Below are 12,600 nucleotides of genomic sequence, written 5' to 3'. Positions count from 1 at the left end.
TGGTCCATAGAAGCAATTTAGTGGGCCTGGAAATCATTTAAAAAATAAAAGAAGAGAAAAACATCCAATATAACAGAAAATATCAGAGTGCATCATGTGTAGTAAGTGAAGTTTTGTTTACAAGGCTTTAGCTGTGTGTGTGTACTGGAGTGTGATCATAAATTATATTTCCGATTGTGAGTCATGAAAAACAAGTTTGGAAACTATAAGCATAAAGCATTTAACACATAGCAGCTAGAATATAGCAAGTGCTCAACAATGTTAGAATAAATAAGTTGAGCCTTAAGAATAAACATTATTACATGGGAGGATGAGAGGGAAAAGACAAGGAGGAGGAGGACCTAATACACACACACAATACACACACACAACACACACACACACACACAGGAGACACAGTGTGGCTTAGATTTTGGATGGAGGAAGGTTAGTAGAATAGGAGACTGAACAGCCATTGGAGCTGGGTTATGGAAAGCTGCACAGGTCATCTTGAGAATTCTGAACATTTTTTAGGTAAAAAGGGAGAAGTTATCCAAGAAATTTGCACAAGGGCATGACATGATTGGACAAAGAATTTGGAAGAATAATTATGACAGTGATGCAGACAGTGGAAGGGAATGGATATGGGTAGTGGAAAGGCTTCTGCCCTAGTTTGGTTTCCCAAGCAAGGACTTGAACCAAGGCAACGGTGGTGGGAGTGAAAGGAAGGGAGAGGATTAGAAAGATGTTGTGGAGAAAGACTCTTCATGACACAATGTCACTCTGCAGGTGCTATTTCCCTTGGTCATAAAACCCTCTCATCAGGTACAATTCTTCCCCTCCTGCAAGCCAGGGCTGTATATATGTCCTAAGTAACAGTCTCTGACCTGATTATTTGAGTAACACCCTCCTACCTGACTCCTGTGTCATCCAGTGCTGTCCATGCCACTGTTGTGTCATTTGCCACGCCACACAGAGCAGTGACCATCTCTAGTATTTTCTGCCCTCCCTAGAACTAGGAACTTCTCAAAGAAAGACACTCTATCCTTTGTCATTGCAGTTCCATGGTTATATTAGAGTTGTTCTCCAAACATTCTGGTTTGCCTGTTTTCTCGGTATGTGTTCAGATTGTATTCCTGGTTCCCTTGTGGTTGAGTGAGGCTATGTGATGGAGTCTAGCCATTGATTTGTGCTGGAGCATTTAATGCCTATGTCAGACTCTCCAGAGATTTCTTTCCCTCTGCCATAAAACCCATATGGGTCCTTCCTGGAGTGAAGATAACATGGATCAGAGCTACCACCAACTTACAATGAACATGAATGTGAAAGAAAAATAAAGCTGTTATTGGTGGAAATTACTGATATTTTTAGGCATGCTTGTTACACAGCATAACTCAGCTTCTCCTGACTAATACACCTCCAACTCTGGCTCAGCCCTTGGCACAGGGTAGCCCTCTACAGAGATTTGCTGGGTAAATGAAGAAATTATTTGGAAACAAATCAGATAATGAGTGGAAAGGGAGAACAAGAGTCAAAGTTAATCTAACGCTTAGCTTTGTCTAAGGTAATCATTAGCTTAGTCAAAGGTAATAATTAGCTTAGTTGAGAAACAGGAACAGAAGAGGGGGGCAAGAATGAATTTGGTTCTGGACATGTTGGATGTGGTGGGGTCTCCAAGAAGACATGGATAGTAGGAAGTTGACAATATAGGACTGATTGGTTCTCTAAGATTGTCAGGGTTAGAGATAAACATTTTGAACCCCTTAACTTCAGATGATGGTTAAATTATGAGAATAGATTCAATTATTCAGGGAGATAGTAAAGAATATGAAAAGAAGGTAGAATATTGAAAAATGCCTACCTTTAAGGGTGGGGTGTTGAGGGAGAGGGAGAACAAAGGAGAAAGAATAAAAGGATAATGGAAGCTAAGAAAAACAAATTTAAAAACAAATAACTATATAATAGCTTGTGATGCTACAACTTAAAATAGGAAGAGCATTACTTCTTCCTAAGAGGCAATGGAATTTTATACCCAGGAGGCCCATGGTTACTTCTGAGAGAGGAAAAATCAATATAATGATGAGCATCATTATAAATTCAGGTGGTCACATTAGATACTACTTCCCTGATTCTGTTATTGCACCATTTTTTTGACTTGAGATTCCTGAATATTTGTGGTTCTCTAAAGCCACTCTGTCTTGTCCTCAGCCCCACTATAGCTTTAGGGAATGCAGTCTAGGGAGGGTTGGGAGGCAAACACACACCTGCTACCTTGGCTTGAATATTGTCTGGACCTGGTAGAGGCTACTTTCTTTTTTTCCTAGAAGACTTGCTTAATTCTGAGTTGTGGGCTCCACTGTGGAGAGTTAGTTGCTATGAGTCTCATTTGCTCATTCAGCAGCATCTACTGGGCTCTACTTTGTGCAGGAACTGGCTAACATTATCTTCTGAAACTGGAATAACTGAGGTGGATCATAGCTCACTGATATAATTTTTTAGACCTTCTGATTTTTATTCTTCATTAATGAGAAGTTTATGCTATCTAATTTCACATTTCTATGTCCATCAGCTTAGCCTTGCAGAACAGACAATTTCTACCTCCTAGTGCTTATGTAATATATAACATTTTTCACAGTCTGCTTTTAAGTAGGGAGGGTCGTTAGAGAGGAAATCCAGGTTAACTACTTTCTACCTGGGACCTTACAAGGCTAGCTCATTACTTTGGATTTCCATTGCTTCTCATAGTGTATGAATTGATCATCCAAACCATTATATACTAAAAGTAATAGCCATGGTTCCAAAAATTATATGATGAATTCCTTAATCAAACAGATTTGAGGTTTTGCTCTGACTGGGAAGGTTGATGTCTCTTTGCATTAGCTGGTCCCTCACAGTGAGGCTAATGTTTACCAAGCACCACTTTTAGACAACCAGCCTTGAGACAAATTTCCAGTTTCTTGTCTGGCAACATACAAAGTTTCATATGTTGACGACTTTTACTAAACTGACCTGAGAGAACACCGTGAAACAAATGCCTATAATCAGACAATGCATCGTACATATTAGAGAAAAGAGCCTGTGTCTTTTAACAAGGCACTTTCACAAGGAAGGGGCATGAATTGAGGATCTTGAGAGAAAATTTACATCAGCAAGGAGGTTAGCCGAGGGACTCTCATAAAGAAGATTAAATTACGGAGTATGCTGTGTCCTAATTTGTCTTCCCATGTTCTACATTCGACTATGAAGTCATTTCAAAGGAAAAAAATTCAGATACACGAGCAGGAAAAATACACAGAACTAGGACTGCCCTCTGGTGTTTCTTTCGATACATTGGCAGAAAAGTAAAAGCCTCAGAAAATTTGATAGCATCGTTTTCTGACTTAAAATTATATCGCAGACACTAGAGATGGGAAAAATTCCCCCTTTCCAGTAACTTATAGTTCCTTGTTCATTCCATGGGAAAAAAACAGAATAGTAGATGGAATTTTTTAAGTCTTCACCTCTGAAGACACGTGTATTAGTTCTCTCTAATTTTTACTTGCAATGGCATTATTTTACTTTAAAAATAGGTATCATATGAGAAGTCTCTGTACCTCACACTCAATTTTGCTGTCAACCTAAAACTGCTCTAAAAAATAAAGTCTATTAAAAATAGGCCTCGTGGTCTTAAGTGATATTTGAAATAGATGAATAGCAATGTGGTTCTAGAGATGGAAGAAAACTGATTCTGGTTTACTTCATGTTATTGAGGACAGCTCTGGAGTTCTAGGTCCTCTCTGCAAAGCTTAATAAGTGGTGCTTCCCGGGAGACCACAGGCACCTTGTGATAATCATATTTCTAGATTCACAATGTTTTTTTAATATGGTTAAAGACCGCACAGAAACACCTGCTAGTGGTTGTAAGACATCAAGGAGGTGAGAAATTCAGTTATTTCCCACCTTTTCTGGTTAGTTTGATCTCGCTAAGGTATTTTTTGAAAGGCTCTTGTTGAGAAGGTCCTGGATAGTTCAGTCCCATTATTCTATGCAGGGAGAGACTGGAAATCCCTTGGGAAATTATTTATATTCCATCCTACAGAGTGTTTGATGGATACTGTGTTTGGGATAGTAACTCCTCCTTTTTTATAGGACTTAATTCGTAGGCTGGGAGGATGGAGAGTAATATAGCACCCACGATCCACAAACGCGGGCTCGCTCCTCTAAGCCTCAGTCACTCATAAGCCAGGTTGAGTGCCAGGTTACACATAAGCCAGGTTGGGGCTTTTAGTTTAGAGATAAAGAGCCGATTGGGAAGACAGAATGTGGGTGAGCTGCTGGTGTTCCCTGTTCCCTGCTGGCTCTCTCTAGCTCGTTGGAGTCAAAAGAGCAATTGAGAGTCCTACAGCAAATCAAGAAATGAATGAATGAATACAAGTAAAGAAGCCCTTCATCTTCGAGTGAAATATGGGCACACTTTCAGCAACAATTTTGTCTCTCTTTGCTGAATGTGGTGGTATGTCAGGGCTGATGCCCAAAGGATCAGAACCTGCACAGGGTCCTCAGTGAATGGCCTCTGAGTAGAGGGCCACCCACCGTGTCCTCTACACTGCTCTGCATCTCTGGACTTTGATGGTGGGATCTGATGGTAGGATTCAGCAGGTGAGAGTTAACAGCATGTTTGAAACCAGATAAGGAACTCACACAAGTTCTAAAACCCGTATCTAAGCATATTACCTCTAAGTCTTTACTTCAACTCCAGAGGTGCTGCTGTTGACATATAAACAGCAGAACACACAACTTGATATTTTTCAGAGATGGAGGCCCAGCTGTGAGCCACACTCCTGCCCTCCCCCTGTCTCCCCACCGTTAATCATCCTCAGTGTCTATAGTGCCACTGGGCCTCTGGGTCCCCTACAGACTCTAGACTTGGGAAAGCATGTCATTTTAATTAAAAAGTAATTACTAAATTAGTTCAGGAATGTTATTCAACCTTAAAAAGGAAGGAAATTCAGACACATGCTACAACATACATGCACCCTGAACATATTATGCTCAGTGAAAAAAGCCAAGCACAGAAAGATAACACTGTCTTATTCCGGTGATATCGATGAGATTCCTAGAATAGTCAAATTCACTGAGACAGAAAGGAGAAGGGTGGTTGCCAGGGGCTGGGGGAGGGAGAATGGGAGGTAGTGTTTCATGGGCACAGAGTTTTAGTTTTCCAAGAAAAGAGCTCTGGAGATGGATGGTGGTGATGGTCTCACAACAATGTGAATGGAGTTAATGCCACTGAATCAAACACTTAAAAATGCTACCTTTTATGTTTTGATATTTTACCACAATAAAACCAAAATTAATTTGTGTATTCACTCCACAAACAGTGAATGGCTATGCATGTCATGCACTGTGCCAGGAGCTGGGAGATGGAAAGATGGATTGGACACAGCGGCTACCTCAGAAAATGTCATAAACATTTCTATGAAGATGTCATAAATTTCATGAACCATTTTTTGTTTTCTTTGAAATTTCCCCTTTGGATACACACATTCTTCTGTTTAAGAAACACTCTAACTCTGTAAGTATCATTCAGTGGTGTTAATACTAATGACAGCAAATCTCATATTTTGAAATATTAAGTACCCTACCTTTTAATTCCTTCACAATGAATTAAGCTGACTGTTGTACTTGTGAGGGTCATAGAGTCTTGTTAAAGTCCTTCATTTCTATCATAACAAGGGTTTTCCGGCTGCTGGGTCTCGGTGGGCGATGGGCAGGGAAGGAGGATAGGGTCAGGTTGTGCGAGGGAGGCAGATGAAGCATGAAGTGAATTGAAGGATGAGCCCAACAGCAAAATCAATAGGTGGTGTCCACTGACAATCAATTAAGGCCTCTGGGTTTTGATTCTGATAAGCCGGCTGGCAGTGTTTGTGGGAACTCACCCAATAAACAATCATTCCAGACAACTGTGTCCCTTAGAAGGATTCAGAAGTGTATTTTCCAGTGAGGTGGTAATGAGGACCTTGCTTTGTATGTGCAGACAGCAGGGAGAAGAATAAAACCACTGGGGAAACCCAAGGAGGTGGGAAACGAAGGAAGGAGAATGTCTCAAGTGAGCGCCTGTGGCTCGTTTCTGGAAGATGCTTGAAAGGCACTGGGTGATTTACCAACTTACTGTGGGGTAGGGGTGGGAGCAGAACACCGTGTACTTTCGGATGATGCCATTCAGTTTGAGAGGGGGGAGCCAGGACACAAAGACCATGGAGGCTGAGGCCGCAGCCGCCTTGACTCCCGCGGGGGGACCTGGAACTGGAAAAGCAGAAAGTTTAGTGACAGAACGATGGAGCTTCCCTCCCCGCCACTCCAGACCCACCACCCCACAGGACACCGCTGGGCCCTGCCACTCTCTCTTCCCAGCTCTTCAGGAGTCAGGGCTGCGGGCTGAACTGTGTCCCTCCAAACCCAGGCCAACTACAAATCGGCACTTGCCATCTGCCTCTGCAAGGATTAAATCATGAACTGCTGCAGCCGCTGACCTTCAACATCTACTGAAAGGAGTTCAGGGTGGACATCAGGAATGAGGCCCTCTGTGCTCTGGGAAAAACTGGCAGAACAGGCCTTCAGACAGATAGATATTTTTAGGAGAAGATTTTACGAGCCCGGTTCTTGCATCTCCTCGTATCTAGAAAAGCACTAAAATCATTAATGGTGACACCTGTTCCTCATGACTAGCAGGAAGCTTCTGCCAAAATGTGTGCTTGACTGCATGTACCCCCGTCACTGAAATCATATGTAACACTGACCTTCCCCACTACCTCTATGGAGAAGTTTCTCAGAGCTATCTTAAATTCTGTCTCCCGGGCTATAGTCCTTATTTTGCCCCAAATAAAACTTAACTCACAACTCTCACATTGTGCATTTTTTTTTCAGTCAACACCCACTTGTTGAAGCCCTAACCCTACCATGCCAGAATGTGACCTTATCTGGAGATGGAATCTTTAAAGAGAAAATCAGGTTAAAATGGGGTTATTTGGGTGAGCCCTGACCAGCATGGCTGGTGTCCTTGTAAAAAAAAGGGAGATGTGGACACAGAGATATACATGGAGGCAAGACAATGTGAAGACACAGGGAGAAGATGCCCATCTACAAGCCAGGGATCGATTCTCCCTCACAGTCCTTGGAAAGAACCGACCCTGCCCACCCCTTGATCTTGGACTTCTTGCCTCCAGAAACGTGAGACAGCACATTCCTGTTGTTGGTCCCCCAGGCTGTGGGACTTTGTTACAGCCACCCTGGGGGCTGACACAGTGTCTCTCTGACCAGTGACCTAGGAGCTCCACTGAGCCATGTTCTTGGGCATATCCCCTAAGAGCCCACTTTAGCAAGTATCCTGCTCAGTCAGTTTAGCCAGAATCTCCACAATATCTTGTCACCTTTGATATCGATCAAAGTCCTCACTCTCTGTCATCACCAGGTAAGCTCTGATCCTCCTCACCTGCCTTTTGCAAAACTCCTGTGAAGCCAATTTAGCCAGAATGCCCCTCACCCCTGATGTTTCCTCTTAGTAATTTTTTCACCCAATGACCCCTCTTCCTCCCCTTCACTCCTTGGCTATAAATTCCCACTTTTCCTTGTTGTATTCAAAGCTGAATCCAATCTCCCTCCCCTACTGCAAAGCACTATTGTGGTCATGCCTTCACCTATCAAATCATTCCCCTGAATGAAGCCTGCCTTGCTGTTCCTTAACCAGTGTCATGAATGGTTGTTTCTGTGACAGAACTAACACAATCAGCTCAAGTCCCTATTTTCCTGGGAGCCTTCTCTGTGCTTTTCAGTCCCTGATGACTTCCTGCCTCTGACTAGTAGAGAATTTAGCTTCTGGGTCATTCTTTTTTCTGCTACAGTGTTTGGCTTTGAACAGGCTTGGGGCATACCTCTTGCCTCCTGAGTTAGGAATGAGGGCGAATTACCTCAGTCATCAGAGATCACCCTTCTGTGCCCAAAACACTGTGTAATGACACCTCTATTTGGCTCAGGAGAGGCTCAGAAGCAGTTTTTATGAGTATGAATTTTTGTGTCAAAGATTCACAGTTTATACAGACAACAAACTCCCCTCTGTAAATCATCTAAGAATGCAGAAAAGGGTGTTGACGACACGAAGCTTAATCTGAGAAGTGAGATTGAACATAAGTGCCCTTCCCTCCACCCTTTTGTTTTCCAGGTTGAAAAGGGAGAATGAGGTGAGGTGGGTAGAACATGGGATAAAGAGGAAAGAGTGTTAAATCTGCTGTGAGAGAAGCCACGAGGTTATTGCTTTCCTCCTCATTGTTTTAACTTTTCATGTAGAGAGAGGTTCCCCCCTTGATGGAGACCTTGAAATTCAAACCAGTAAGGTCCCCTGTGAGCCCCTGGAGGAAGATTTGAGTTCCTTCCTTCTCCAAAAACAAACTAACTTCAGAGTAAATATTTTTGGAGTTGAATGTGTATCTCATAATTGTCACCTTCTAGGTGACAATTCTAGGTCAAATTATGCTCAAATTTTGACCTTGACTCTTCTAGGTCAAAACAACAAAACCAACAACTCTGGCAAGAGTTAACGGGAGTTGGACACAGTCATCATTTGAAAATATAAAATCTTGGGATCAGTTTTTTGTTTAGTTTTTTTTTTGTGGTACACGGGCTTCTCACTGCTGTGGCCTCTCCCGTTGCGGAGCACAGGCTCCGGACGCGCAGGCTCAGCGGCCATGGCTCACGGGCCCAGCCGCTCCGCAGCATGTGGGATCCTCCAGGACCGGGGCACGAACCCGCATCCCCTGTATTGGCAGGTGGACTCTCAACCACTGTGCCACCAGGGAAGCCCTGGGATCAGTTTTTGACAAGTTCCACCAAGAGCAAAAGATCTAGAGAAAGGAACACATAGGAGTGATGAAGCTTCGATTAATAGGTCCTTGGGAACAAGGTACCTTTGTCCTGAATATGCTTCGTTTTCTACTGGTGAGGGCAATCACCAAGACATCTGCAACCTGGTTCAGAGCCACAGGGGCTCCTCCTGAACGCCAAGGGTAGAGCGTACACATGCTTAATATTCCCACGCTAATGGATGCCCCCAGATTGGCCAGAACCCTCCATATCTTCCGTAAAGCAAACCACGCAGCTGGCGTCCACCAGGCACTCCCTCTGGCCAGTGTCCTTCTAGGACCCCAAGTACATTGGCAACAACCCCTTAGCTGGCTGCTCATCAGGAGTGTCAGGCTTGTTTCCACCCTGCTGGTGACAATTGTACTTGTCAAGGTAATGCAGTTTAATTTATGGAAACTGATGAAATATGAGTGCACAAAGAAAGCTGTTTTTAGGACAATTGATGGGACTTTGGAAAAGCTTTCTGAAGGTAAGTTTTAAAAAAAAGAAGCTTCAATTAGGTTTGGGCAAGACTAGTGAGAAGAACAGGTCACATGGCAAAAAAAATCAAGGCAAACAGATAAAAAGAAATTAAAAATCAGATTATTGGCCAATGACAATACATGTTTACTCCATGATCAAGAAATTAAAGTGGAAATTACAGATGATCCATGATGAATACAGTTCAAAGAATGAAAAATGACATAGAACTCTAATCTCTTCATCTCAAACTAAAGAAATGAGTCTGGATCATTTAATTAGACAATGATTATATAATAAATGTGTATTTATATGTTTTAAGTTAAACTACAATGTTTGAGTTCTGTCTCTTGGTCACTGTAAAATGTAGTGATTCCTTCTTTAGTAGATTATTTCCATTAACTTGCCTGGATCACGTCAGATCAAAGGGTTTTTCACTGCACTTACTACCTAAACCCCCATGTGGTTCCTCATACACTGATTCATGATCCATCTTGTACAATCTTTCCTTGTAGCGTTATTAGAATTTTGCACAAGAAAATAATAAATATACAGAAACTGAGGCACAAGACATTGGAGAAAGATTTTCAGGATTTCTGAGCCAATATTTTACGAATGAGAATTTAAAATTTTAGTTCTGGTTTGGATTACACCACAATGGTTAAAGGTGTGGGCTTTGCAGCCTCCACTGCTGGCTTTTCTCCAACTTTATCACTTGGTTCTGTGTCCTGGGCAAGTTCAGAAGTTCTCTAATAAGTCTTAGTTCCCTCATCTATGAAGCCAGAACAATAACTATACCAAGTTATTATTTTACTGTTAAGATTATGAAAGAGAATTCATGTGAAGAATTAATACGAGTCCTGTATATACGCCTCCTGTAATTTAATACGCACTGAATAAACTCTAGCTATCATTTGTATCATCGCCATTTCTTTATTGTACATATTGCTAAAGGATTCTGGCCTTTACTTTGTAACTCAATGTTGAATTATAAACACCAAATGTTGAGAGGGGCAGGAGACAGAGATGGCTTAGGAGGGTGTGTCTGGGACATAGTTGGTTAAGACGCACTCCTAGTCATCAGGTTACATTTTGGTAATCTGCTTTTTTCTTATGAAGATACAGGCAAGCTTAGGTAGCCTTCATGAATTTCTGGCCATCGTTGAGTGAACTTATGGCTCCAGGTTTGACTGGTTGAAGTTAAGAATGCAGCGGCTGAGGACCATCTCTTCTGCATTCTCCCACGTGCTCCCCTGTGCATGCAGATGCTCTCAGAGCTTTCGTGTCCGATGGCCCCGGCATCTCGGCTCTGACTCACGCACCTTAGACCTATCCTGTTCAAAGCAGGGCTCATCACCTTCTCTCCCAAGCCTCCCTCCTCCCGTCCCCTATTGCAGCAAATGGCACAGCCACATCCTTGGTCGCAAGAGCCAGAACCTAGAATCCTCTTCCCTTCTCGTTGCCTCTCGGTGGATGTGTAAGGTTGGTGTGTGCTTTAGACCTCCACGTGGACGTGTCAGGTCAGTGGCTGGATTCTCTTCCTGGCTCTGTGTCACTGCACAGCACTGGAGCCCTTTTTAGGTCCCTGGATGTGGCGTGCGTCTCCCACATCAGGTCATTGACACATGATGACTGACAGCCTTGGGTTCCTCCTGCCTGGAATTGTTCCCCACCCTCCACCTTGTCCTCGGCAACTCTAACTCATCTCAGCTTCTGCTAGTGCTTGCTTTCTTGAGAAAACCTTCTCTGTCACTAGCCTAGGTGAGGTTTGTGACAACTTCAGGACGGGTTGTCTCTGAAGACGCTTCTTCATGGCACTCGTCATAACCCACTCAGGAGTGATTGGTAAATATCTGTCTCCCCCACCAGCCTGCGAGCCCCACCTGTCCTGTTCTCTGCTGTGTCTCCAGTGCCCGGGCCAGTATCTGCGGCATACTAGGTCCTCCAAGCAGACTTTCTAAATGAGCTCAGTGTGGCAGGCAGGATTCTAAGATGGTGCCCAAGATTCTCGCCCTCTGATATCCACACCTGTATAATTACTTCCCCTTGAATGTGGGTGGCACTTGTCACTATGATGGAGCACTCTCAAAATCAGGTTACATTGTGTGCAAAGGTGAAGGGATTTTGCAGCTATAATTAAGGACCCAATCAGCTGACTTTAAGTTACTCGAAAGGAGAGTAACTTGGGTGGGCCCAACCTAATCAGATGAGCCTCTTAAAAGAGGGTCTAGAAGTCAGAGAGGGATTTGGAGTAGCAGAGACAGGCTCCTGTTGGTGATGAAGAGGTCAAATGTCCTGCTATGACCACACGACCATGTGACCCTGCTGGGGCCATGCGACAGGGATTGGGGAGTGGCCTCTGGGGGCTAAGGAGACGGTCTCAGCCCTAAGGGAACTGGGTCCTGCTGACTGCCAGTGAGCTCAGGTGAGGGTCCCACCTCAGATGAGACCCCAGGCCCAGCCAACACTGTGATTTCAGCCTGTGAGACCCTGAGTGGGGGCCTGGATAACCTGTCCCTGGACTCCTGACCCCGGGAAATGGTCAGATAATGAATTTGTATTGTTTTAAGGTGCTAAGTTTGTGACGATTTGCTACACAGCATAGAGAATGGGTCCACACAGTCAAGCCACCTAAGAGTGTATCTTAATGTGAAACATCAACCTTATTGTTCTGTAAAAATATTGCCTCGATCTGAAATGAGACAAAAGTCTAATAAGTACCTCACAGACACTCTGGTCAGCTTCGTTTTTGTCATCATCATTTTTCTGGTCTTGGAGATCAGTCACAGGCAGGGGTATGTGTGTGTGCGGTTTGTGGCTTGTGTGGTGTGTGTAGTGTATGTGGTGTGTGTTTTGTGTGATGTGTGTGTGACGTGTGTGTAGAGTATGTCTGCATGTGTAGCGTGCATGGTGTGTGTGTGGTATGTGTGAGTGTGTGTATAGTGTGTGCGTGTGCATGTGTGGTTTGTGGTGTATATGTGATGTCTGTGCTGTGTGTGGTGTGGTACACACATCAGTGTGTGTGTATGTGTGACCCTCCGTGACAGCCAGGTCCACCTGAGCCCCAGGCTCTGCAGTGGCTTTTCTGAGCCGTGAGCAGATGACATGATGCTGCAGGGACACCTTCACAATAGCAGTTGTCGTCATGGCCAAGCAATGCATGAGGCCCCTTTTCTCTTCTGGTTTCCATCAGGCTCCAGTATGTCTGGCCTTTGCACCCACTACAGCAGTGGTTTCCAAACACTCTTCAAAGTGGACAAATCCTTT

The 12,600-nt window shown here is 43.7% G+C and overlaps 1 protein-coding gene across 1 annotated transcript in view; it reads right to left on the bottom strand.

Moving 5' to 3' along the window:
* Positions 1 to 12,600, bottom strand: part of DSCAM (DS cell adhesion molecule) — a 759,198-nt gene that overhangs the window by 81,695 nt on the left and 664,903 nt on the right. Inside the window, exon 21 of the mRNA XM_027112479.1 lies at positions 6,131 to 6,264. Within this exon, the coding sequence (XP_026968280.1) occupies positions 6,131 to 6,264 (134 nt within the window). The remainder of the gene's footprint in view (positions 1 to 6,130; positions 6,265 to 12,600) is intronic.

The sequence above is a fragment of the Aethalodelphis obliquidens genome, unplaced genomic scaffold, assembly GCF_003676395.1.
Source record: "Aethalodelphis obliquidens isolate GAN/ISIS:26980383/991018 unplaced genomic scaffold, ASM367639v1 scaffold1, whole genome shotgun sequence".
NCBI classification, from domain to species: Eukaryota; Metazoa; Chordata; class Mammalia; order Artiodactyla; family Delphinidae; genus Aethalodelphis; species Aethalodelphis obliquidens.
Note: the sequence above shows the minus strand (reverse complement) of the source record. Positions and strands in the feature narration are given on the sequence as shown.